The 22,035-nt window shown below is 54.7% G+C and overlaps 1 protein-coding gene across 10 annotated transcripts in view; it reads left to right on the top strand.

Moving 5' to 3' along the window:
- Window positions 1-22,035, top strand: part of Mprip (myosin phosphatase Rho interacting protein) — a 133,544-nt gene that overhangs the window by 77,689 nt on the left and 33,820 nt on the right. For 6 of the 10 annotated variants that reach the window (XR_013436421.1, XM_078043044.1, XM_078043042.1 and 3 more), the window contains exons 4-11: window positions 1,372-1,523; window positions 5,965-6,049; window positions 11,163-11,388; window positions 12,430-12,940; window positions 17,112-17,253; window positions 17,919-18,032; window positions 20,001-20,057; window positions 21,177-21,245. Coding sequence is in view for 9 of the 10 variants with exons in the window: in XM_078043044.1 (XP_077899170.1) it covers window positions 1,372-1,523; window positions 5,965-6,049; window positions 11,163-11,388; window positions 12,430-12,940; window positions 17,112-17,253; window positions 17,919-18,032; window positions 20,001-20,057; window positions 21,177-21,245 (1,356 nt within the window). In the remaining variant the exon portion in view is untranslated. The remainder of the gene's footprint in view (window positions 1-1,371; window positions 1,524-5,964; window positions 6,050-11,162; window positions 11,389-12,429; window positions 12,941-17,111; window positions 17,254-17,918; window positions 18,033-20,000; window positions 20,058-21,176; window positions 21,246-22,035) is intronic. The other 4 variants (XM_078043046.1, XM_078043049.1, XM_078043050.1 and 1 more) reach the window with 2 other exon arrangements.

Genomic DNA, 22,035 nt, shown 5'->3' with positions numbered 1-22,035 from the left:
CCACCTGCCTTTCTGAGCTAGGCCAGTGGAGCTCATTTAAGCTCAGAGCCCCCACAAGGAAAGACTTCTTGGAGTTGGGAGCTCCCTCTGCAGCTTTGGGAAAGAGACCCAGTGGGGGTAGCATGTGGATCCTGGTGACCATCGGGTCTGCTCCTGCAGCATGCATCAGGGATGGCTGCTGAGGGAGGTGGCAGTAGTGGCTTACAGGTCTGCCTAGTGGCAGTAACAGGAAGATCACACACAGTCCAGTGGAAGAGGCTTGGGGAGATGGCAGCTAACCCGAGTTTGGCAGATGAAACCACTGGGTGTGGGGGGGGGAGTAGGGTGGGGTGGTTGGTCTGAGGTTAGCATGGGTACCACATCTTGCCCTCAGACCAGGACCCTCCCTCAGCTGTGAGCAGGGAGCTGGCAGTAAGCACTGATTGGGCTGTCCCCTACTGCCACCATCTGCCTCTTTTTCAAATTGAAGATGCAAATGTTTCCTGATTCTCCAGGAGTGAAACAAAGGCAAACCCCAGAGGGCTGCAGAGTCAGCCTGGCCCCCTGGGGCCCCAGGGCTCTAACCCACTGACTGCGATCCACTGACTGCGCTTCCTTGTGGGAGCTGGTAGTCCTGGTGTGGTGGGTGCCACAGCACCCTGCCCACCTTCCCAAAGCATCTACACATTTGGTGGGGGGAGTCTTAAGACCAAATAAGGGCTGACAGATCACCTCTAGAAAGGCCTGCTTCTCTAGCTATTGCCTATGTGAATTTTCTTAAAGCCTTCCTTTCCTGTGTTTGGTTTTCTGTCCCCAATTTCAGCTTCTAACAGCTTTTCTGTTTAGAGGGGAAAAAGTGTTCTGGATCAGAGCTGGCTGGCAGCCTCTGCAGGCTCCAAAGACTGGGCAGGTGCTGGTGGGCTAGCCCTTTCAGGGTGCCCAACTCTGTTCCCCAGCTCCATGGCCAGAGCTTAAGGATATGGCTCCGCTCCAGTCCTCTCCTTGTATCTAAAAATAACCTGGCTATTTTCATTCACCTCCTCTGGAGCCTTCTCTCCTTGTTCTCTTGGATCAGCAACCCCTCTGGGACTAGGATCTTGGCTGCCTCTATACCCCCAGCTGTCCTCCCTGAGCTGTCCCTTTCCTGTTCTCCCCCATCCCTGCCCCTTCCTCTGGTGCAAGCCAGGATATTGTTTTCAAGGAGGAAGTAAAGTGCAGCCGGGTGTCCTCTGAGAAAACCTGGCTTGGCCTGCTTCTTCCTGAGTGGGTAAGGGAGGAAGTGGAACTAGGAGGATGGAGGACCAGAATGACCAAGTACTCCAGGATGAGATGCCACCTTGTGCTGCCTCTTTTCTGCTACCTCTTGGTGACTCTGCCTGTCTTTTCTTTCAGCCCACCACCCTCCCACAGGGCACTATCAACATGAACCAGTGCACAGATGTGGTGGATGGGGAGGGCCGTACTGGCCAGAAGTTCTCGCTGTGCATCCTGACACCTGAGAAGGAGCATTTCATCAGGGCAGAAACCAAGGAAATCATCAACGGGTGAGCACTCAGCAAATAGGAGGGGGCAGTGTGCTCTGCCCCCTGTCAGTGGGCCCTTGCACCAGGCTGGCGTTCAGTTCAGCATAAAATGGTCTGTGTGCAGTTTTGGCCATGTCAGCATGGCTCTTCCGTAGCTCCCTGTCTCTCTCAGCACTTCAGCATACTGTGCCCACCAGGCCTACGTCCCATGCCTCGCGTCTTCTATACACTCCACAAGGCTGCCCACGTGTCCTGCAGGCCCTGGGATCTCCTCTCCTGTCTCTTCACTGGCTTCCCCACCTCCATTCTCACCACACCCCAACCCTCCTATCACTCAGCCACAAGGCAGCACATTCCCCAAAGCACATCTGCCCCTGTCCTTTTCCTGCCCTAAACCTGGTCACCATAGAGGTCCAAGTTGCCTGGTGGACCCTATGAGGCCCCTTATGGCTCTCCAGCGCCGACGCACCACTGCCATGCGCCTCAGGCACTGGACTGCACAGTGTTGACCATGCCCTCCCCTGAGTCTGGAAGTACTCCTCCTTTCTCTTTTCCTCTAGGCTGAGTGTCAGCCATTCAGAGGAGCACATCATGTGGAGATGCTGGGCTCCGTCACCTGGCTCTGGTAAAAGCTCCAGATGATCCATGTGGATGTGTCTTTTGCAGTGATGGTCCTTGAGGGTAGAGGCCTATCTTAGTCATGTCCCCAGTGCCTCACCTGTAAGCCACTCTGTGCTCCCACTCTAGGGACTGGCTTCTTTGGGTGGAAAGGACAGACAAGCATTTTGCTCATCCTATTCCTCTATGCAGGGTTTAGAGGAAGGCCAGTGAGGTAAAGGACGCCCGCGTTTTGAGATAGCTAATAGTCCTGGCAGATGTGTGCTCAGGATCTCCTGATCCAGCAGTGGTCATTTGGTACCAGCACTTCATAGCCTGGGCCATGGTGTAAAACTGCCTGCTCTGTGTGGGTGGGAAGGCTCAGCATGCCTGGCTGGGAGCTTGGGGAGTGGGTCCCAGAAATTCCCACTCATCCTTTAAGGATTAATGGAGGGACATGTGTCAGAAGAGGCTTTGGGAGAAAGCAAACCTAGGGAATGGCTGATGGCTGCCCTGCAGGGTAGAAGGAATTGGACATATGAAGTCCTTTGGTTGACCATCAGAAGACTCCTTGGAGCACCACCTTGCTTTAGCATCTCAGCTGCATCTCTGACCCAGGCCTAGAGTAAGGAGGTGAGAAGCTGGGTGCCAAGGGGTGCCCTATGTGGGAGGCCATCTTTTTGCTGGGGATGAGCTGGAGGAGTACCTTTTTGTCTGTCCCTGAGCTTAATCTAGAACCACGGGGCTTAAGGGTATCCAGGGCTTTTGAAGAACCTAGACCTTGCAGTGAGGAGCCTGAGGGCCTGATGGCAGGGCTGCTATCAGTACTCCTTCCGGGTATGAGTGGCCATCTGCACTTCCCTTTCACACCAGCTGCTGTTGTGAACTGGCCAGACACACCTGACCAAAATGGCTCCCTTAGGGAAACACTCCCTCCTGGCCGTAACTAAGCAGGCTGGGTGACAGGTGAGGCAGAAAGGAGGTCCGAGGTCCCCAGGCAGGCAGGGGAGTAGCTGGAGCTGCCTTGGTGATGGTTAGGAAAGGTGATAAAGGTGATGCTTAGCTTTTTGGTGTTTTTGGGGGGTGGGAGTGCTACCGGGAATGGAACTCTGGGGCCCTCAACCACTGAGCCCCATCCCCAGCCCTATTTTGTATTTTATTTAGAGACAGGGTCTCACCCAGTTGCTTAGCCCCTTGCCAAGGGGCTGGGGCTGGCTTTGAACCCAGGGTCCTCTTGCCTCAGCCTCCTGAACCACTAGGATCACAGGCATGACCACCACACCCAGCAATGTGGCCGTTATCGTGGGGTCCTTGCTGTATCCTAGACCCCTTTTTCATTTTGCCATCCTCTCCTCTTCCCCTTCTTCTCTTCCTCCCCTCCCCACCTACTGGGAATGAAACTCAGGATCTTGCACATGCTAATAAGCAAGTGTTCTGCCACTGAACTACACCCCTGCCTTCTCATTTTGAGAGAGGGTCTTACTAAGTTGCTTATGCTGGCCTCAAACTTGCTATTCTCCTGCCTCAGCTTCCCAATTGGGATTATAGGTATGTACCACCACATGCAGCCTCTGTTTTCTCTTCTGTTAGCATGTATGGGGCCTGCTATTCCCATATAGCATGGATAGACATAGTTATTTGCAGACCAAAGTATTGGGTGCATGTGGCCTCGGTATCATGTACATGGTGCTCCGTAGAGCCAAGGCTTGTGCTGTGGCTTGGTGCCATAGCCACAGCCAGAATAGGTCACCCCAGGCTCTTCCTCTCTCATTGTCTGGGTTGGGGTTCTGCTCATTTCTGTCTAGCAGGTAGGTTCTCATGGTGGCAAACTGTCCCTGGGCTCTGTAGTTATTGCTAGCAAAGTTCCCCGTAGTGGGTCACCTTAGGGGTGAGTGCCTGACTTCTCAGCCAGCCCCTTACACAGGGAGGATCCTAGGCACCCTGGCTTTGGGGGAGGCCAGCAGAAGTGCCCAGGGATCATTACTAAGGATATCACAGGGGAGCATAGAAGGAGTGGTAGCTATAATCTGGGACCTCAGAGGTCTGCAACCTTCTGGCTCTGCCTTAGGCACTCCTAGCCCCTTGAGGATTTCACTTCCTCATTTCTGAAACTAGAGGCTAGATCCGGTGATGGCTTGAACACTGCACAGAATTTTACAAGGACAAAGGAATTGAACAGTGGCTGCCTCTAGCCCAGCCCATGGGCAGTAACACTCAGTTATGAGCTGAAAGTATAGACAAACACCTGTGCCATCAGAGACAGGTCGGCAGGTCTCTGCTTCACGGCCCACGGCAGGAAAGGAGACTGCAGCTATCTGCAGGACGAGGGCTTCCCCAGGGGCCCGAGCCCTCTCACTTTTTGTGTCTTGCTCCTAGAACTTGGGGAGCTCACAGTGCTATGGCTGCCCTTTCGGCAGCCATGACAGCTGATATTTCTGCCAGGCACTCCAAGGACCTGTGTCTGCAGAGGACAGATCCTACAACTTCACCAGACTGTGGTCAAGGTTATACACACACTCATGGCCCCACGTGTGTGGGAGCAGAGTGGAATTGCAGAGCCTTCCAAGAGCCCCAAGCTCTGCAGGTGCCAACTCCTGGGAGGAAGGAATGGATTGGCCACCATGTCCTTTCACTGCACCACCAACCTAATGCAGTTTAAGGAGGCAGGGAAGGGCCTGGTGGTGCCCTGGGCATCTTCCGCACTGCTTGGCCCTGCTGTGGCTGGGGTCACATATGCTGAAACAGGTGATGGAAGGTGTCCTCACTTAGATTTCTCAGAGGAGCCCGGTGGGAAGTACCTAGTGTTAACTAGATGTTGAGGATGTTAACAAAACAAACTAAGTGAAGAAAGAAGAGGGGTGACTTTGGGTGGGTGCTTGGGCTGCCCAACTCTAGAAGGCAGAGCCGGGGGAATGAGAGAAGGAGAGCAGAGCAGGGGAAAGAAGGGGGGCCAGCCCCCAGCTCCGGTGGAGAGTGCAGGTGAGGCGTGCTTGCTGGCTTCCACCCAGTGCCACCTCCTCTGAAAGAGCTGTGTGAAGGGTGGCCTTAGCAGCCTTAAAGTCTAGTATATGGAAACTGGAAAGAGAACCACTTACTCCCTCTACCCAGCCCTAGAGAGACCAGCAGCCTCAAGGCCATTCAGAAGACTGGGAGGGAGGTTGAATGGGCCAGTCCCAGTGGCCTGGCTCCCAGGCAGCCCAGTGGAAGCACTTGTACCTCCTTAGGGACCTGACTCTCTTGTACCCTGAGTGCTCAGACCCACGGTGGGGCCTAGTGCTGACACATGAGGAGCTGTGACAAGCAGAGGAGGCTGTAGCAGGCACTGGAGAAGGGGTTGTCTGCAAGTACAAGAGAAGACAGGAAAGACAGACAGGAGCACCTGACCCAGGATGCAGATGTGGTTATGTGACTTGCCATTGAGGCCAAGTGTCCCAACATGGGGAGGGGAAAAAGCAGTTGTCAGGGTCAGGGAGAAATCATCTGCCTCAGTAGCCCTAAATGGCCTCCAGCTGCTGCCCATCTGTGTACTCCACAAATTCACTCAGAGCAGGCAGCTTGAGAGCTGAGTCTAAGCCATGGAGATAGGTCCGTGATATGATAGTGATATGCCCTTGTGCCTCAAGGCCTGTGGCCAGGGCCTCTGCCAGAGTGGAGCCTGCCTTGTGCCCTGAATCTGCTGTGGCCATGGCAGGGGCATCATCTGGACCTGGGCCTGACATAGCCTGTGCTTCTGCCGTGCTCAGTGCCTGGAAGCCTGGCCACTGGATGAGCATCTCCAGGGAGGAGGTACAGTGCCTGCATCCTGGACCACTCCAGCAAGGGTCAGGGTCTTAATCTGGTGGTCTGTCTCTTCTCTTCTCCCCAGATGGCTAGAGATGCTAATGGTTTATCCCAGGACCAACAAGCAGAACCAGAAGAAGAAAAGGAAAGTAGAGCCACCCACCCCGCAGGTAGGCCTTGGGTTTGCCAGGTGACATCCCCTTGGTGGGGCTGAGGCCTGGGAAGGAGGGTTCCTGGAGAAGGGAAGGAAGGGATCGTGCTAGGGCTGAGGCAGTCACACCCTACACACGTTCTGATCCTCTCCATGTTCTGAGGACCACAGTCCACACCATCTTCTCCAAGCCACCAGGACACAGTAGCCTGCTGGTGTGCCCTGGGGCTGCTGCCCAAGGGAGGGTTCCAGCCAGTAGGCAGGTGCCAGTCAACACTGTAGTGTGTGTCCCTCCCCTGATCATCCTGTTGGCCTCTGGGGAGGAAGAGCATGTGCAAGGGTGGCCTGCTGCATGCATTCCTGTACTGCCACAGCCCAGGAGAGGAGACAGCTGTGCAGTGGGGAGGCAGAGTCCTGGGATGTCCCCACCCAGTGGGAGACTTTCAGGGTCCCCCACCCTGATTCCCATGTGGTAAGAGAGGATGGCTGGGCTAGTCTCTCCAGGCCCCTCTCCTCTCCCTCCCTCCCTCCCTCCCTCCCTGGCCAGGGCAGGAAGGGCTCTGCACCTCTATCTCTGATATACTCTCTACATTCCTGGGGCCGGGGGGCGTGAGGTGACCTTTCTGAGCTTTTACTAACTAATTTGCAAAACAGGTCTGTTGGTATCTGATTGCTAGAATGATGGTGGGTACTGAAGGAAACGGAACCCACTGTGGGCACTCAGCAAATACTGATCCTTTCCCCTCTGTGTCAGACAGTTGGCCTCACCAAGTGCTTTTGCTTTTGATGGATCAAGCCTCCAGCTGCCACCCTCCCACTTCCACCCCAAGAGTGAGCAGGATGAGATGGGGTCCCTCGGGCATTACAAGGCCAGAGGCAGTGGGAATGAAGAGAGCCAGCCTGGGGTGGAGCCTGCTGCCCTAAGGTTATGAAGTCCTCCCAGGCTGCCTCCCTGAGTTGCAGTCAGGGATGGGCAGGAAGAGAGTGATGCACCTGGGCTTGGTCCCTCCCTCACACCCCTTGACTGCCCTTCAGCCAGTTTGTGCTGAGCTGTCGCACAGGCCCTCCTGACAGCAGGGCACAGCCTAAACCCCCCCTCCACTGACAGATGTGCAGTCACCATCCTGTACTCCCCCGGGTCCCGGGTGGCACGCAGGCATCTCCTGAAAGGAAATGCCCCGTTAGTCAGAAAAAAAATGCGGTCAGAATGCTTCCTGGAGATGGAGAATGGAGCTTCCTTCTGGACACAGTAGTCGACATGCAGATCCCCCACGCTGCCTGGTCTGAGAAAGTATCATAGGCAGAATAGCAAGATTCAGGGTTACACTGGGTTTCCATGGTGATGCCTGAGAAGCTGGGCAGAGCTTCTGCCTCCAAATAAGGTAATTCCAGGGAATTGGTTGTGCTCCCTCCCCAAAATGGTGCTGCCCTTAGCCAGGTTCTACCTGGTACCTGATCCCAGGGCAGGGAAATCACCCACTTCTGCCCTGAGAGTGTGCCTCTCAGACCTGGGGCTGCAGGGCTCTCAGCCTCCTCTACTCAGCTCTCTCCTAAGCTGGCCTAGCAGGGTCGCTCTCATTTCTGTCCTAGATCATCCCTTACTAGTTTCAAAAACCATGAACTTTCATCACACATCTTCCCCAACTGATGTTGTGGTGACATGGGACCTCTACAGAGGAGAGACAGGCACTACACTGGGTCAAGGTCTGGTCACCTCCCTCTGCAGCCTGATGCTGAAGGTGTTCAAGTGGCCAGGGTAAAGTTGTGGGGTAAGCCTAAAGCTTTTGGGTTCCTAGAGAGTCAAGAGCCCTGTGTCTGACACTTTCTCCGTGGGCTTCTGTAGACCCAGGAGACTTTCCCATTAAACCATCCAGGGCTTGAAGCCTTGGCTCTCTGCTGCATCCAGTTGAACTTAGCCTCTGCCCTGGAGGTGCTCAGTTGGGAGGTAATGGCCCCAAGGAGGGCCCGTGGATTAGGCTGAAGGGGAAGCAGCCAGCAGAGCCCAGGGCAGGGAGAGGAGACAGACCCAGCGCTGACCAGAGCCCCACAACACGTGGCCTGTGAGGCACAGCCTCCAAGGAGTACTGAGAAGGAGCGGGAACAGGAGGAAGCCCTAATCCGCTGTTAGGTATGACCAGGGCCAGAGTCCCTAGCCAGATGTGCAGTCCCTGAAGGTCTCTGTTAGCCAGTGGACCCCTGAGAAGTCAACCCCTCCCTTTCCCCAGTCCCCCAGGTCTGGGTCCCTTTTCAGAGACCTGTAAAACCGAGGCCATGCCCTGGCCTGTGCATATATTCTCTGCTTCTCCTTCCATAGGAGGCTCCTTTTTTCTTGAGGGGTCTGCTGTCCCCTACTTTAGGGCAGAGCCCTCCCTCCTTCTCCATTTTCATGCCAGGGAAGTAGAGAGGCCTTCTCTGACACTCCTTCAGAGCGAGGGGTCCCATTTCCTCTCTCCTGCTCTGAAAACCCTGTGAATGTTCCTAATGAGCAGCAGACTTCACTGCAGCATTAACAGCATGAGCAACACAGCTGTCCTGGGCATCCAGGAGATGTTCCTCTTCCTCTTGCATGAGCCCCAGCAGCCCTCCCCCACATTATGGGGGAATCAAGGGATCCCCAAGACCTAGGCCTAGCTGTGTGGCCACACTTGGTCCAGCCAGATATCTCATCTACCTGCTCAAGAGGAAGAAAAACATCTTTGCATAGGATGGACTTCCTCATTGCCCATCTCCACCTGTGCCCTACAAGCCGGAGTGACTTGGTTACTGCTGTTCCAATGAGGACAGTATCAGTGAAGGGGTAAAAGAAATCTGGTAATTGGAGGAGGGACCATCAGTCATGTCTTAGCGTTGTACCTCAGGAAGGGCATGCATGTGCCTGCGTACTTCCTCTCCCAGTGTGGGACTGTAGGACCATGGCCAGGGCTGTGCCCCTCACAGGCACAGAATCCTTCTCCTTCCTCTGTGACCCTCCCTGGTGGCCTCTGCCAGCCCTTGGTCCAGCTTCCCTTCCACTATGGAGACTGATTTATCAAGGACAGTTTTTATGTTGCCTTCCTCCACTGCTGTGCAGGAATCCAGCTACCCCTGAGCCCACCAGAGCTGTGTCTCAGCCTCTGGCCACCTGGAATTGGAGTGGCAGACAATGGCAGAAGGACCTAGAGTGGCCTGGAGCTTGGGGGAATTGTTGCTGCTATGGGGAGTGAAGGTGGATGGATGGGCAGGCCAGGGCAGTGTGCTGACTGAGGGAGCAGATGGCCCTGAGGCTGGGTCTCTGGGTCATTGGAGCCCTCGTGAAACTGGCAGGAGAAACCTATACCATTTACTTTGGAGAATCTTGACTTCTGAGAAGAGTCTCCAGCCTGAGAGTTAGTGAGCCATTGACTCTGAGCCAAATGGGTGGTCAGGTGTTTGCCTTTGGGCCTACAGGAAAAGCTGTCCTAACTGATCTTGTCCTGTGAGGCCTGTAGTCCTTACAAAGCTGACATCAGATTTGAACTGGGGCCCCCATCCAAGGGAATGCTCTGCCCCTCCCACCCCTTGTCCTGCTCTGAGGGCATGTAACAGTGGAAATGCTTGGATCCCACACTGTCTCTTCCTGACCATACAAGAGGCCTGCCCTCCAAGGGGGTGAATTGGTGAGACTGAATGGCATGGTGCCTAGCCTGGTTGGTAACAGATAACCCGAAGGTTCTACTGTGTCTGCGTGTGCACATAGAAGTGCATACAGATGATCTGGTCATCTTTAGCCCTCACCAAGGGCCCTGGGCCTGAGGTAAGCTGAAAGGTGATTCAAAAACTGAGGCAGGGCTGCCAGGAGGGGACTGGGAGGTGAGCATTTTTGTGTCACCCCCGTCTTTGGCCAGAGAGCTGAAACTTGCCTTCCTTTTGAAAGGGATTGAAGCCATCCTGTTGGCGGCAAGCACCCTTGGCAGGCACATTGGACAAGGGATGAGCTGATGCTGCAGGAAAGCAGGAGGTCCAGCCCCGCCCTTGTCAGGGTTCTGTAGGAGGGATCACTTACCTGGGTGCCCAGGACTGGGTTTGACTCACAAACACTTCTCCCCTTGGGCAGCACCACTTCTAGGACCTGGGGGAAATGGGACTTGATGCCACTCTTGGTGGGTACCAACTTGGTAAAATACTGCAGACGAGGTGGCTTAAGTAACAGACACTTATTTCCTTACAGTCTGGAGATTAGAAGTCTGGTTAGGGTCACTTCCTGGTCCTCACCTGGGAAGGGGCAAGTCCCATTTGTGAGGGCTCCACTCATGACCTCATCACCTCCCAAAGGCCTCACCTCCTGGTGCCATCGCCTTTGATGTTAGGATTGCCATATATAAACGGGGTGGGGGACACACACATCTTAGGCCGGAGCATTTGACTCCATTGATGATTCTCGCCTTCACATAGTGTCTGAGTGTTCCATTTTAGCTTCTTAGGACCAAAAGTAGAGGTAGATAAGTCTTGAGTGCATGGAAACCTGCTCTCTGCATCTACCCTAGGGCCCAGCAGATGGTCATGGACCCAACTTAGAGATGTGATTGCTTCCTTTGCCACGTCCATCTCCCCTTATTTGTGTCTAAAGTACCCAGGAGGGGCTGGGGTTGTGGCTCAGTGGTAGAGTGCTCGCCTGGCATGCATGAGGTTAGATCCTCAACACCACATAAATGTAAAATAAAGATATTGTGTCCACCTAAAATTAAAAAGTAAATATTTAAAAAATAAATAAATAAAGTACCCAGGAGCCTAGGAATGGCAAACTCTGAGCCAGTCCCTATGGTTTCACCCATAATTCTAGGGCTGCTGTTCTGAGTTCTCTCTGGTTGTGTGGGTGGGAAGAACTTGCACATATTTGGGACATACCTTTGGAGTTAAACTGGGGCCTTTCCTCCACATATTGACCAAGTGAGCCTCAGGCCACTTGGAATAGGCAACTGTGGGGCCACAGAGGTGAAAAGACCATGGTGCTCTCTGGAAAGAGTGTCCACTGTTCCCAGCATTCCCTTCTGGAGCTTCTTGGCCCCTGGTGCTGTGTAGCTGACCCTGTGTCCCTTGTAGCTGGGCACTCAGGACCTATGAGCTGGCTTGTGCTGTGTGCACCTAGGCCCTAACTTACACCACTGTTTCTGCAGGAGCCTGGACCTGCCAAGGTGGCTGTCACCAGCAACAGCAGCAGCAGCAGCAGCAGCATTCCCAGTGCAGAAAAAGTCCCCACCACCAAGTCCACACTCTGGCAGGAAGAAATGAGGGCCAAGGACCAGCCCGATGGGAGTAGTCTGAGCCCAGCTCAGAGTCCTAGCCAGAGCCAGCCTCCTGCTGCCAGCTCTCTGCGGGAACCAGGGCTGGAAGGCAAAGAAGGTGAGCAGTGACCAGCTGGCCTGCGTGCTCACCTGTCCTGGTGCCCTGTCTCGCAGTGCTAGAATGGGCCTGCATCCCAGCAGATAGGAGCTGACACTGGGAATTGGTCATGGCCCCCAGACCTCACTTTCCCTTTGTGCATAGGTTCTGGGCAGCCAATGGCCTGGGCTTCTTGGGCTTGCCATTCTAATTTAAGTTCCATCTGTAAGGGAGGAGAGTGGCTCCTGCTCTCTCAGCCCCGGGGTGGGTATCAGGAGAATCAAAAGTGTTCTGTGGCAATGCCCATGTGTATGATGAGACCTCTGTCCCTGCACCGTGTGCTTGTGTTCATGCCGCTACCCACCATGAGCGGTGTTGATGAGGGCTGCCCAGCCCCTATTGCCTCTACCCTGTCGGGGCCCCTGGCTATAGTTAGGGTGCTGGAGAGGAAGTAGTTGGCATCATTGTGTCCTTTCCACTGAACACTTTGGGATTGCTTGAGCAGAATCAGAGTTTCTGTGTCTACCTCTCTCATCTCAGGACTTAGTGAGTTCCACGAGACACAGTCTGGCTTTGTCCCTTCCTATTTTGTCCATACAATTAAGGACAAGTGCATAGTTGGGGTGGCCCAGCTGATCCAGTCTGAAATAAAATTTTCACTCACTCTGGGCAAAGATTGTCTGAGTTCTTCTTTGGTAGCATGTGCCCATCCACCTCTAAGAGACTTCTGCTCCATTCACATCTGTGCAGCCCTCTGCCCCTTCCAGCCCCCAGATCTAAGAGACCAAAAGGCTGGCAGACTGTTGGTTTCCTCATCAGAGTTCAGTAAGAAACATCTGGTGGGGCATCTTCCCTCCTGGGCTGGAGTCCTGCTCTCCCTCCAGCCAGTCTGGGCAAGAGGAGCCAGTGGAGAGGAAGATAGCAGAGAGTCTTTCATTCCAGCTCTGCCCTTGAGTGATGGACACTGGAGTTGAAAGATGGAGAGAGATGGCCCCTGTTGGGTCCTGTGTGGGCTCTGGAAGCAGCAGGCTGAGTGTGCTACCCTCTCCCCATCTCTTACAGAGGAGAGCAGCATGAGTAGTGACCGCATGGACTGTGGCCGCAAAGTGCGGGTGGAGAGTGGCTACTTCTCCCTGGAGAAGACCAAGCAGGACCTGAAGGCCGAGGAGCAGCAGCTGCCCCCGCCACTCTCGCCCCCCAGCCCCAGCACCCCCAACAGGTACAGTTGCCCTGAACCGCCCTCCCAGGGACTCGGTCGTCCCCTTCCCTCCCCAGGTCCTCGGGCCCCCAGCCGCATGATCTGCAGCCTCTCCCTCAACTCCCTGGACGAGGCCAGACCGCAGCCTGCTCACGTGGATGCCAGCAGCACTGGGGGACGGGAGACAGAGACGCTGGGGAGCGCCTTTGCCTTCAGAGCCAGCAGGCAGTATGCTGCCCTGGCTGACGTCCCCAAGGCCATCAGGATCAGCCACCGAGAAGCCTTCCAGGTGGAGAGGAGGCGACTGGAACGTAGAACTCGGGCCCGGAGTCCTGGCAGGGAAGAGGTGGCCCGTCTGTTTGGCAACGAGCGGAGGTAAGGCGGGGACGAGGGGGTTCCTGTGTGTGTGGATGCTCACTCACACTCTCACACTCCTCGAGCTGCGCTGGGAAAACAGTGTTCTTTTAAAAGCAGGAGCACCTTTCCCTCTGGGCCCTGGCTTCCGGCCCCAGAGCCAGGCTCCCTGCAGCCCCCAGGATTTCTGAGTGCCTTGGCTGCTGTGGACCAGTATCTCTTGGATCCCTGGTGGATTCTCAGCTGCCTGAATCTCATTGGGCTGGATCTTATTCTTCTTGGCCCACTCTGTTCTATCAGGTGACCCTGGCCGTAGGTGGGGACAGACCCTCTTCACTCTGGCAGGCCCATGTGGGCAGAGCACAATGAGAAGGTGCCGGGGCAAACAGCTGTGCCCAGGAAGGTGAGGGCAACACAGTGCCTCTCCCTTGGGGACATGCTCCCTGCAAGCTACAGGGAAGCCATGGTGGCCTGCAAACCCACTCAGTGCCTGATGGTATCACTGTTGCCCTTTGCCCTTTGGCCTTGGCTGAATTGGGGAGGCCGACCAGAGTCCCAGCTTCCTGGGGAGAGATGGGCTGTGGGCAGCTGGGCTGACACTGTAGATGCAGAACTTGGTGCTGAAAAGAGGATGCCTTTTGCCCACTCTCCCCCTGTTCCACTGGCCTGACTTTCCTGAGAACCACAAGATGTCACTGGAGGCCTGGACAGAGTCCCCACATGTCCTTCAGAGGGTCTTCCACCTGCCTCTCTAAATTGAGGCTTTGAGGAATAACAGGACGCCTCACCTGTGGGGATAGACTCTGGAGGTCGTTGGCCCTTACCTCAAAACAAATTTTTAAAAAATATTTATTTTTTAGTTGTAGTTGGACACAGTATCTTTGTTTTTTATTTATTTATTTTTATGTAGTGTTAAGGATCAAACCTAGGGCCTTGCACATGCTAGGTGAGTGTCTACTGCTAAGCCACAACCCCAGCCCACCCCAAAACAATTTAGGAGTAGATTTGTACATTTGTCAAGGAAGAAAAACTATAGTTTTCATTTGGTTTTTGAAGAAATTTACTCTCTAGAAAATAGATTTAATTCTAGAAATGTCCACGGTGTCCCTCCGGCCCTGGGCACAGCCTAAGCTGATTTGGAGTTGCTGTTAGGGACACAGAATGTTGGCATGGGATCCTGGAGGCTCCCTTGAGGGACAGCTCAGAAGAGGTATTTTTATCTCTCATCCCTTTTCTTAACCCACAGTGAAGCCACGGTCCACCCACTCATCTAAATGTCCCAGATAAAAGGGCCTGTGGTCAATCTCCAGGATAAGGGACTGTCTGACTCTGCCCAGAGTTACTGGTCTTGAAAACAGGGGAAAGTAGGTGCACCGTCTAGGGAGAGCAGTAAAGCCGAGGGAGCCAGGTGCCTCCCAGGCCCCTTCCAGGTACCCTGTGTACTGGGCTGCTCTCATATTTCATTGACAGCTTGACAAGATGCCTGCTGTTATCATCCCCAGCCTACAGGTGCAAAAACTGAAAACCAGGGTTCAATGATAGGGTGACCTCCTGTAGAAATAGCTGAGGGGCCCATAGTGGGAAGTCCCTGCTCCCATGGTGTAACCCATCGTTAGAGCCCAGGGTGTCTTAAGCAGTTAAGTAAACATAGAAACGAAGGGCCTTGCTGGTGACCAAGGAGGCTGGCAGTGTGGGCAGGAAGGCTTTGTGCTGGCTGGCAGGCAGACTGTGTGTCATGGTGGTTCTGGAGCAGGATCAGCCAGGGCCTGAGTCAGTGCCAGACCACAGAATTAACATTCTGCACACCTGCTTGGCTTGGCTGCTTCTCAGAGAGACTCATTTTGGACTCATTCTCATCCACTGGCCTTGGATAGATGTGGTTTGGGGGGCTTTGCTCTTGCATGCTCTTTGCCACCATGGAGAAGGGTCTCAGCTGGTGTTGGCACTCGGGGACTTCCTGCCTTTACATACTAACCCTGCAACTGACCCTTTCTCACTGACCCTAATGACCTCTGACCGGCTGCTGCTGCTCTCTGAGGCCCACTCACTGGATCCCAAGTAGGCCACCCTCTGCTGAACTGGATCCTGTCCTCTGGTAGGTTATAGCAATGTCCAGAGTGGCAGGAAATCAGACACAGCTGCGCACTGTGGCAGCCAGGACAGGCCTGCCCTGCAGCCATGGGGCAGTTTCTTGATAAGCCTCGCTAAACCAATGAGCAGGCAATCTGTGTGAGCATGATGGGCTTTGGGCTTCGACATGTTTGTTTTTCAGACTTCCAGAGCCTGTGCAGATGTTTCTGGAACAGGGATTGCCTCTGACTGTTGAGTGTGGGGAAGCCACGGTCCTTAGGGGGCTGGTGGTGACAGATAACCAAGCCAGTCCTGCTGTGCAGTCTGACCCCCAGGCCCTTGCCATGTAGGGGTCATGCCCTGGGAACCCTGGCACTCTGAGGGCAGGTGCCTGTTCTCTGTGCTACCTGTGTGAGGTGTTGCTGACGCCTGCAGTGCTTCACGGGTGCTGTGTTAGTAACTTCCCACCGACACCGTGAATCAGGGCAGAGGGTGCTGAGCCTGGCCTTGCAGTGCTTTCCCTCAGATAGAGTGGCTGTAGCAAGTGCCTTTCCTGTTTTCCACTCTGACTTCGAGCCCTGGAGCCCTGGAGCCCCACAGCCTGTGACTTGCATGTGCTTCAGGCTCAACACAGCCCTACTGCTTTCCTGGGGAGCCTCCACGGCAGGTCCCATGGCAGCACCCAGGCCTGTCGGGGCCAGATCACCCCGCTGCAGTTCAGCCGTGCTGGGTGCCTTGCCCTTACTACCCAAGCCTTCTCTTGTGCCCGTGGCCCCAGCAGCCTCCTGAGCTTCCCTCCCTCACACTTGCCTCCTTGCCTGCTCCCGGTCAGTGTCTGCCCCCTTTGCTGGTGTAGCAAGCTGGCCTGACACGATCCCCCTTCCTGAAGAGGCACTGTGCAGAAGGAAGACCAGGGAAGTGGCACCCATGTGCCCTCTGAGTTTAGCCTGGGTGCTCTGCCTCCCTTGAGTAGGGACCTCCAGGACAGATCCACACTGAGCCTCCCTGGGAGTCAGCAGAGTCAGGTGTGGTCCAAGTGTAGTCCAGATGTAGTCCAAGTCCAAGAGGAAGCACCTTCTCCTCAGCTCTCATGCTTGCCTGGGACATGGCTGGGGGCCTGAGGTGTCACCGGGAGGGCAGACCTTGCAGAAGTCAAGGGAGGAGGGGCTGTTCTCCTGACAGGTCCCGTCCACCCCTAGGCCCAGGGGTCAGCCCCAGAATGCAGGCCTGAGCACAGCCCGCCACTTGCCAGCCTCTCTGCCTGACCCTGCCTGGACTCCTGACTGAGGGACAATGGGGTCCTCCTCTGCAGTGATCATCTTGGGTTTTGCTTCTTTGATTCTGTGGGTGATTTTGGTTTGCCATTATTTGATTTGAAGACAGTTCTTTTCTGTTTATTCATTCTCCAGCCTTGTTTTCTTTCAGGTCTTGTCCTCTCCGCCCTCTGCTGTGTCGCTGTGGCGTTCGCGCCTCTTCCACCCGCTTCGCTCCCATCTCAGCTCCGTCTCCGGCACAGACCACCTGACGAGGCCGCCGGCCCTCTCACATGAAATCAACCTGCTTTGTTTTGTTTTAGTTTGGTTTTTGATTCCTTTTAACTGTTGGCAGAAACAATGTTAATTCATGAGCCTCTTTCTTGCTGAATTTTGGGCACCCTGGGGTGGGATCTGTGTCATGATTGTGGAGGGATTCCTTGAGCTTGGAGTCCCTCTGAGGTGGTGGTTGCCTTTTGATGGTGTTTGTGGCTCAGGAGAAGCTGTTGGGTGCCAAGCTGTGTGAAGGCCACGTGGGTCAACACAAGAGAGCCTGTAGGGCCTCCAGGGTCGGGCAGGTGCAGGACTGGCAGGGGAGTTCCCAGCCCTGATCTGCTCTTGCCCATGTAGAGGGGGCACCGAAAGAGCTTGGGTTGACCAAGCTTGTGCCTGGAAACTGTTTGGGTTGGTGCTGTGTGAAGCTCGTGCCACCTGCCTGATGGGGGAGGCTTGGGGAAGTGGGCACAGGCCTTGTGGAGTGAGCTGAGTGTGGGAGTCAGCTCCAGGAGCTCCTCCTCCACCCAAGCCAGCGCCGCCTCGGGAATGTGGGAAATCCTCTTGCTTCAGCAGCCTCCTACCCTCTCTTGCAGGAGATCCCAGGTGATTGAGAAATTTGAGGCCTTAGACATTGAGAAGGCAGAGCACATGGAGACCAATGCCTCGGCAGTGCCCTCTCCATCAAGCGACACTCGCCAGGGCCGCAGCGAGAAGAGGGCATTCCCCAGGAAGCGGGTGAGCTCCTAGGGCAGGGGTGCCGAGGCCCCCGTGGGGCTGGCGGGGCAGCTCAGGGTTTGGGCACACATGATCCCACACATTCCACGTTCCCCTAGCGCTGGAGATGTGCTTCTGCTGGCCTCCACTCCCTGATCTCCCCTCCATTAGTGAGCCTCTTGAGGGCCAGCTTGTCTTCTGCATCTGCGTTCCAGAACTTCATCTCCCTGAGATGGTGCTCAAACGAGTTTTATATCACAGGCAGCAACTAGAATGTTCTCTTCCTCCCTGAGGCAGCCCAGCAACAAGGCTGAACACGGTGCCTTTCTTTCTTCCTTCTCTTCCTGTCTTGAGTAGCAGCCACTCCCCTCTTTGCTCCATCACAAGGTGGATCATCCTCTGCGGTCCTCCTGTTCCCAGGCACACCTGCCTGCCCACCTCTTCTGTAGCTTGCTGTGTCTGAGCTCTTCTTCCTCCTGGCGACTCTTGTTTGTGAGGTGCCCACTACCCAGCTGCTGTCCACTGCCACAGAACCTGGTCTTCCTTCTGTGCTCTGAGAAGCTGGAGGATGGGGTGGGACTAGAACAGTGTCCCTCACAAGGAAGGATGGATGACCCAGCTCACTGCCCCTGTGCCCACCCAAGCTGCCCTGGGCTGCACTGACTGGCGGCTACTCTCTGCCATAGGACTTCACCAGTGAAATCCCCACAGCGTCTCTATCGGACACCTCAGCTTCCCCCCTGTCTCCACACCGAAGAGCCAAGTCACTGGACAGGAGGTCCACGGAGTCCTCCATGACGGTGAGCCCGGACTGTGTGCCAAGTTCTCTGGAGACCTGCTGCTGCCGCTGTTGCTCCTGCTTCTGGCCACCCTGGGCCGCTGTCTGTTTGTGTCTTTGAGTTCATGCCAGATGTCCCTCTGTGCACAGCCCTCATGTCTGTGAGTGCCCCTACCTGCCAACTCACGGCCCACTGGAAGCAAGTCCTGTTTCTTCCCCATCCTTGGCCCAGCAGAATCAGGGACTGTGTGGCATCCTGAGCTCTGCGTGGCGGTCTCGCAGAGGAGGCCACCTTGGCCTTGGCAGGGAGTCTTGGTTTAGGAAGTCAGGATTGCATCAGAGACCTTCTGCTCTTCTGCTTCTGGGTGTTCACTTCTGTGGTGCTGTGGAGGCAGGAGCCGTGACTTGTTGAGACTTGTCCTGTTCTTGAGTTTGTGCCATGGGGGAAAGCAGGCCTTGCCCGGGTCCTTCCGTGGAGCTTAGATCTACAGCAGTGGTGGCTCAACAGGAGCGGTCAAAGCTCGGGTCATGGGCTACGTCGGCAGCTGGCCTGACCCTTCTGCACCCTCTCCAGGCTCCTGGGCAGGCTCACCGCCTCCAGAGGCCCAGACAGAAGAAATCAGCAGGGATCCACCAGCACCCTCCCTCCAGGGCAGGCGCAGCTACAGTGACACCACCAAAGCAAAGTTTGGGAGTCTTTATAAGCTGGGCGTGGTGGCGCAGGCCTGTCACCTCAGTTACTAGGGAGGCTGACTCAGGAGGATCACAAGTTCAAAGACCACCCCAGCAACTTGACAAGACCCTGTCTCCAAAAAAAAAAAAATTATAATAATAAGAGTCTTTATTACTTACAGATCCACAACAGGCAGGACAATCAGAGGGGAAGAGAGAAACCTTTCATCCCAGGTCTTGTGCAGAACAACCATGTGTACCCAAGAGGGTCTTTCCCTGCATAATGGTCATCTGGGATCAGTGTCCTAATTTCTCAATGTTATTATTTATTGGATCCCTCAGACAACCCTAAAGGAAGGGAGTCTGGCTTAAAGCGGGAATGAGAGGGCTCCACCAAGGAATGTGCTTCCTGGTCAGAGTGGTCCAGGCAGCCATCCACCGCTGTTTCTGTGTGATGCAGCAGGTCTCCTGGAACACACCTGGTTGTTACTCTGCTACTTCTCATCTTTTGCAACTCCCTCCCTGCCCAGGGAATACTGAGACATCAAAGCCAGTTCTGATCAGGACAGCAGGAAAAACAGAGAAGGGGTGGCTGGTGTCTGCGTGAGGACCTGCCTCACAGGAGCACAGAGTGATGGGTGAGGGCCTTGGCCAGGCAAGATGCAGGTGTTCTGACGCGGCCCTGTGAGGCTGCCTCTCAGACCCACACATGCCTGAACAGCATAGGTGAAAAGGGCTGCTGGGCCTTCTTGTCTGCTGTCCTGCATCTTATGGGCAATGGAGACTGAACTTCCTCCTGATGGAGGAGTGACTTGAGGGCCTGGAAAGGGCTGCTACTGCCTCTTTCCTCAATACCAGCTGTGGTCTGTGCCCCCAGGCTTCTGTGACTTTGCTTTTCCTGCAGCTTTGGCAAGAGCCCCTGAATTCTCCTTTCAACTGTCCTTACAGACCTTCTCCTTCATGAAATCCAACACTCTGCTGGGTCTGCTCTCTGCTCCAGACAGGCCTTGTAACAGGACCCACGCAGGCCAGGGTAGGCATCTTGGGGCAGCTGGGAAGCCCATGCTGCTGCTTTCCAGGGCAAATGAGGCCATGCCCGCTCTCTACCTGGTATCTCCTTCCTCATGGACTCACGTGCCCTTGGGCAGCATCCAGGAAGGGCAGGGAAAGGCACACAGGCTCATCTGGCAGGTGGAGAAACCCCTTTTCCTGGTGCCACTTCGTCTGGACAAAATTATCAGTCCCATCAGCCACGCTTGTCCACAACTGCACACCATGAGGCTTTCCTCTGAGCTGTCTCTTTCTCTTCCTTTCCCAGCCTGACCTGCTGAATTTCAAGAAAGGCTGGCTGACCAAGCAGTACGAGGACAGCCAGGTGAGTTGGTGGAGCTCCTATGACCTTGAGGACTGAAGCAGGTGTGAATTCTTGCTGACCTTGTCCCTGGTGGGATCTGTGAGCCCTAGCTCCATCTCCCTACCATTGGCACACTCAACTCATGGAGCAGGACTAGCCAGGAACCCCACCTGCTCACAGTGCAGGTGCACAGATCCCGTGGTCATGGTGGCAGGGACCCTGGGAAGGCACCACTTGGCTCTGCTGGCTGCCTGCAGTGTCTCTTGGCCTTAGGCCTGAGGACATTCTATAGCGTTCGCCCCCACCACCTAGGGGCCCAGGGACAGAGAAGGCCTCTGGCAGTGGGGCTGACATTTGTTATTGTACAAAGCAACCAAAGATGGTCACCTAAGATGGCAAGACCCTGTGTGTAAGAAATCAGCTCTGTTGCAATGGCACCATTAGGCCCTGGTGGGAGCAAATGTAGTCCATTCTTGCTGCCAAATCCAAGCAGGTAGAGCTGTTTGCAGCTGGGCCTGACAAGGGTCTGAGGCTAAAAGTCCTGGCCGCCTGAGGAGGCGTGAAGAGGATTCTGCAGGGTCTACACCCAGGAGACCCTAACCCTGGCCCATCCCGGCTTCCCCTCTGCCAAGACATCCTCTCTCCCCTCCATATCGGATCCCTTTGGCCTTGCCTGAAGACTCAAGGTCCCCTCCTTGCTGCTCACAGTGAAGACTTGGTACCACTTCTGCTGGTGCAGGTGGGACATGCCCATCTGGGGAGCCAGTCAGATGGCCATGGCTCTTGGTGCCATTTCACAGCCACCTTTCCATTGTGATGGTCTGCAGACTCTGGAGGGGGGGACGGAGGCCTACAAAGCACTTGGTCACCAGCTGTACCACTGTGGATCACAGAGAACCCCCAGCTAAGGCCACCCCACTGTCTGCTGCCTTTTCACAGAGGAGCCACAGCTTAGCAAGCCTCCCTGAGGTTGAGCGCATGGCTGCCTGCATCTGAGCAGTCTGTGTGCTACGTGCCATGTCGGGGGTTGAGGCTGCCCTTTGCTTACCCTGCGTTCTGGAAGGTACTCCTGGACGCTGGCTCTCGGGCACCCTGGAGTGGTAGTTGAATTTTGTTGTTTGTTTCTTTCTTTCCTGTTAGTGGAAGAAACACTGGTTTGTCCTGGCAGATCAGAGCCTGAGGTACTACAGGGATTCCGTAGCTGAGGAGGTGAGTGACTGGCTCTATTCCTCTGGGAGAAACCTGAGGGCGCAGGTGGCATCTTGGAGCTTGAGGCTCTCGCTGCTGTTGCTTTCTCGTGGGCTGATGTCCCTGTCTGTCTGGGAAAGAGTGTTCCTGCTGCCATCTTAGGTGTCCTGGTCTTCGTCTGGTGGGAGCAGCCAGACCAGCTTTAACAGCTCATGACTCTTCTTCCTGCCTGTGACAGCAGGCTTTCCTGAGACCCTGTTCAGGTACCTCGGCACAGTGGGCTTTGGTCACTCCCGTGTTTCTGTTCTTTGAAGAACACTGAAATTTGAATACTCAGGATGAGCAATCTGATTGTTTCTACAAAGAGATTTGTGATGAATTGAGTCGTTGGAGGAATTGAACTAAATCTTGTCCTGTCTTTTGAATAAGGATGGCATATGGTGGGAGAATTCGGTTGGGACCTTAACAGTCCTAAGACCATGACTGAAGACCAACTGGGACAGACTCTTTTCTTCACCTATCCCTAGAAAACACCCCCTTTTGAATAATCTAGAAAGTCTGTGTGCTTAATTTTCGCTGCTAATTCTACTCAGAATCCTTCAGTTGCACCCATACATCTAGAAAAAGATCTCAGTCTCAAGTTAGCCATTCTCAGACCTTTGTAGTAAAAAGTGGGAAAGAACCTGAATATCCATCATTAAACAGTGTTCTTCATATTTAAATATTCTGAATTGGTCTGCGTGGACTTGAAGGGGGAAGATGTTGCCAGAAGGATGTAGGTGCAAAGTGTTGTGGGCAGCAGGCTCTGCTG

The sequence above is a fragment of the Ictidomys tridecemlineatus genome, chromosome 3, assembly GCF_052094955.1.
Source record: "Ictidomys tridecemlineatus isolate mIctTri1 chromosome 3, mIctTri1.hap1, whole genome shotgun sequence".
Classification (NCBI taxonomy): domain Eukaryota; kingdom Metazoa; phylum Chordata; class Mammalia; order Rodentia; family Sciuridae; genus Ictidomys; species Ictidomys tridecemlineatus.
The sequence above is the reverse complement of the archived record's forward strand: the minus strand, read 5'-3'. Positions and strand labels throughout refer to the sequence as shown.